Source organism: Xiphophorus hellerii, chromosome 7 (genome assembly GCF_003331165.1).
Source record: "Xiphophorus hellerii strain 12219 chromosome 7, Xiphophorus_hellerii-4.1, whole genome shotgun sequence".
NCBI classification, from domain to species: domain Eukaryota; kingdom Metazoa; phylum Chordata; class Actinopteri; order Cyprinodontiformes; family Poeciliidae; genus Xiphophorus; species Xiphophorus hellerii.
Genome location: NC_045678.1, coordinates 8,775,624 through 8,779,882, shown reverse-complemented (window position 1 = coordinate 8,779,882; position 4,259 = coordinate 8,775,624). Strand labels below are relative to the sequence as shown.

The 4,259-nt window shown below is 40.9% G+C and overlaps 1 protein-coding gene across 1 annotated transcript; it reads right to left on the bottom strand.

Annotated features, from left to right (window-relative positions):
* Window positions 1-2,104: 2,104 nt before the first annotated feature.
* Window positions 2,105-3,961, bottom strand: olig2 (oligodendrocyte lineage transcription factor 2). Its single transcript, XM_032566655.1, has 2 exons — window positions 3,859-3,961; window positions 2,105-3,457 (listed from the first exon to the last, which is right to left on the bottom strand). Exon 2 carries the CDS (start codon window positions 3,433-3,435, stop codon window positions 2,614-2,616), a length of 822 nt encoding a protein of 273 aa, XP_032422546.1. The 5' UTR covers window positions 3,436-3,457; window positions 3,859-3,961; the 3' UTR covers window positions 2,105-2,613.
* Window positions 3,962-4,259: the final 298 nt, after the last annotated feature.

Below are 4,259 nucleotides of genomic sequence, written 5' to 3'. Positions count from 1 at the left end.
TTTAGCTCAATCTAATGTCTCAATGAATATTCTCTTCAAAAGCACAAGTCAGAGTGATGTCTGTAAAATAAAATCGGATTTCTAAGTGGTTCATGTTGCTACATTGTCCTCCTGTTACCCTTCAGTCTACAATGTAACATATTCTTTTCATAGACGGTGCTGTAATGATTCTGGGATCTTTATCAACTGCACTTACAATTTCTTACCTGCTTTTTATATATATATATATATATATATATATATGACACTTCCTGTGTAAGGTTCCAGGTTAAGAAATGTTAAATTGGCTGCTTAGTTGCACAGCAATTTGTGTACTATTTGATCTTTTGTAAAATAAAACTCTGGATTTTGATTTAAGGTTTAAATAATGATAACTCACCCAGCAGCTGACGTCAGATTTGTTGTGGGCATTTTCTTAATCCTGTTAAAGATTTTATTTTTTTTTTTTTAAACAGAGTAAGAGTTTGTCTAAACCAAATGTCTCTATCTGATTTATTAACGACCTTGACCAGCAAATATATTTTTACGTTACATTTTGTAAATAATAATAAAAAAATACAAAAATGTTTCACTTATCAAAAGTGAAAAGTTAAAACTTCACGTGTCTTTTGGCAGGTTTGAGGCTGTGAAATCAGCTTTCCAATTTTCAGACGATGGATAGTGCTTCTCTGAGTGCTTCGGCGCAAGAAGAGTTAAAACGTTCAAATCTAGGCTAATGCTGCAGGAGATACATGATAGATACTAAAATAATCGTCTGACTGCCTTGAGGTTACAATGCCTGCTGGCTCACAGACTTTTGCACAAAGCAAAGCCATCATGAATGTCATCTGGAGTTTCTTTTTTTAATGATATAAAACTCAAAAGTTAGATGAGCTAGATGAGTAAACAAGCTGCAGATTGGGTCTAACACACACTGACTGCCTTCTGTTTAGCTTAGGGCTGCTGTCATTGGCTCTCATTTTTAAGAGCAGAGTTGTGGAAATCAGACACATGAAAAATAGAAGTCGTTTCTTTTTGTTTCGCAGACTTTACTCCTCGACGGCGCTCATTGCAGCGCACCAAAACGACCTCTCTCCCCTCTCTCAAACGTCCTACAAAAACAGTGAAGGACTTTGAATAATTCAATTCCAATAATGAGACGCATAAACAAATCCATGCATGAATATTCAGGGGCCTAGTTCGTATCGTTCCAGCTTCAAAAGCTTTTGGAAAATATTGCTACAGCATGCACAATCTGCTCTGCAGCTGCTTGATTTTCCTAAAGTCTAAACGGCCTTTGCTTATTCCTGGCCTGTCTGTGAAAACAGAAGCATTCGGTGGCTTTGTAATTTGCTAGGAGGACGACTCTGGGTGCTGCTTTCTCATTCTCAAAACAAAACAACTGGTTTCCTTTTGAGGGTTTTGCTAGTTGATGTGAGGCTTTTGTAACATGAAAGTTACTTTGTTCTTAGTATTGAAATGTCCACATCAGAAGTTCTGAACAGGTTTACTTGATCAGGATCTGGGGGTAATAAATACCCAGCTTTGGCTCATATGGACCCAGAGAGTTTATTTACCAATGGCAATTACATAGTAATAGATAAAACAATATATTACAATGTATTCACTTAATACAGGAATATATATATTTTTTTTGTCATATTCTAATTCAAACTTTAAAACAGTTCTTCACTTTTTAAATGCAGGTGCTTTTATTTATTATAAATAATAATAAAGTTAACTACAAATGTTTTTGTTAGTTTTCCTAAGTCAGTTTTTTTAGCATTTTTATTCATATTTTAAGATAATAGTCAATTTGACTCTAAATGACCTTATCAACTTGATAAGATTAGTTTTTTGACACCATATGTTTTGGCATGTAAAAATGAACCATATTAATTTTTTTTTTTTGCAAATCTTATTATTTACATAGAAATAATAGGAAAAGCAAAAGAAACCACTAAAAATATAATAGTAACAAATGGAAAAAAAAGAACAAAAATCACCAAGACTTTAAAATTTGATTTATTTATTTATTAATTGTCTTTACTTTTCAAAACCCCAACGGAACAAGAGTCATTTGAAATTTCCACCCAAATAAGTAAATAAATATTTCCATTTATTCTTTTTTTTCTTCTTTTCTTTTACATTTAAAAAAATAAACAAGTGGTCATTGATTAAGTCGGGAGAGAAAAGCGTTGAATAAAGACGGATAAAATGAATGAAGCAGGTGCAACATGTAAGGAACAGACAAGGGAATCTTCCCCCACAGTAACAAGACTCTAATATATAACATCTGCGGCTATTTAAAGACAATAATCCATCTACATATTCACACTTACAAACTGCGACTTGTTGCTATTAACTTGGGATTTTCTTTTTTTTTTTTTCTGGGCGGAAGAATATCTAAGAAAACTGGGCCCTAGAGGTTTTGTTGTGCTGTAGGAGCTCTGTGCGTAACTATCCGTCACATTTGAGATTAATTACAATAAAACACTAAGTTAGTTGCAAAATCTGCAAATCCCCAGGAGGTCTCAGTAACGCGGAGGATCCCGCAACAGAGATAAATAAAAATGTGTGTAGGGAGCAAAGTCTGTACAACCCCATTTGGAAAAAGTTCAGCTGAGTTCAGAGTCACTTGGAGTCGCTCGCCAGCCTCGGCATGGTCACGGAGCTCATGCTGGACACATGCGGAGGCGGGACTTGGCACATGCTGCACGGACAGGGCATCCCGGTGCCGACGCCCCAGTGCTGGAAGCTGCTGCCCAGGGGCCCCGCGCCTGCGGTGGGCGCTTTCAGCAGTCCGTGATGGGGTCTGACCGACGTGACGGCGGAAATCCCGGGAGCGGAGAGGGAGGCGGTGGAGACGGCAGGCGGGGGGAGGAGCGGGTGGTGCACCGCCGGGTGCGAAGCGTGGGAAGCCGCCGGGTGTCCCGGCACGGGCCCCGCGTGAGTCATAGTCCCACAAGTCGACGGGTGGAAGCCGCCGTGGTGCCCGCTGCTGCCGTAGATCTCACTGACCAGCCGCTTCATCTCTTCCAGAGAGTTGCTCAGCATCAGGATGTAGTTTCTCGCCAAGAGCAGGGTGGCGATTTTGGAGAGCTTGCGCACCGACGGTCCGTGCGCGTAGGGCATAACCTCCCGCAGCCCGTCCATGGCCACGTTCAGGTCGTGCATTCGTTTCCTTTCACGGCTGTTGATCTTCAAGCGGATGGCCTGGAGCTCGTTCTCCGACAGCAGCTTGCGGTCCTTCTTGGACGCCATGCGCAGCGCCAGCGCCTCCTCGTCGGCGGCGGAGAGGCCGCGCAGACCGGGGATCTCCGACGGGGAGTCGCTCTGCGTGGAGGACACGGCGCCCGAGAAGCCGTGCACGGACTTCTTCAGGGCGGACATGAAGATGTCGTCCACCTCCGGGGAGGACGGTCTGCTGGACACTCGGCTTGTGTCTGAGTCCATGATCCAGGTCCTGCGCGATGCTCTGCGAAGAGAGAAACTTTTCAGTAACTGGACTCCAAAACAGAGAATGTTGTTGCACATTCTATTTCTATATAATAATAATAATAATAATAATAATAATAATAATAATAATAATAATAATAATAATAATAATAATAATAATAATAATTGAAATGAAAATATAAATAGCCTAAATTAAAAAAGAAATCCTTAAATATTTAAATCACTGAGCAACAATTCGTGTTGTGCAGGCCTCTGTTTATCTCTTTAAATGCCATTCCAACCGGATTAATCAACACTGCTCCCGCTACATCATAATAATAATAATAATAATAATAATAATAATAATAATAATAATAATAATAATAATAATAATAATAATTCTCAGCATGATTACGCATACAATTAAATAAAAACACCTACCAGGTTTATCCAAGCGCAATGACGGTGAGAATCCGCAGTCAGATCCACCTGTTACTCCAAATCGCGTCTGACAGCCCATCAGGCGCGCATGCGAGCGGCGGCGGGCTTTTATAGCGGGGCTGGGGCGAGCAGAGGCCGGGTCGCCGGGACAACGCCGTTTCTGTCCCGGCGGCCTCCCCGCGACCAATCAGAGCCGGGCAGGCAGGAGGGAGGGTGGGGGAGACATGGGAAGGTGACGACGGGGTGCTTTAGCCTGAAGTAATTACCAACACAGAGCCTCAGTATTAAGTGAAATCTGACACACTCTTAGCAACACATGGCCCACTACTGTTAAAATATTTATTATTATTATTATTATTATTATTACAAACTCGCAGAATAAGAGCCATAAGCATTTCAGA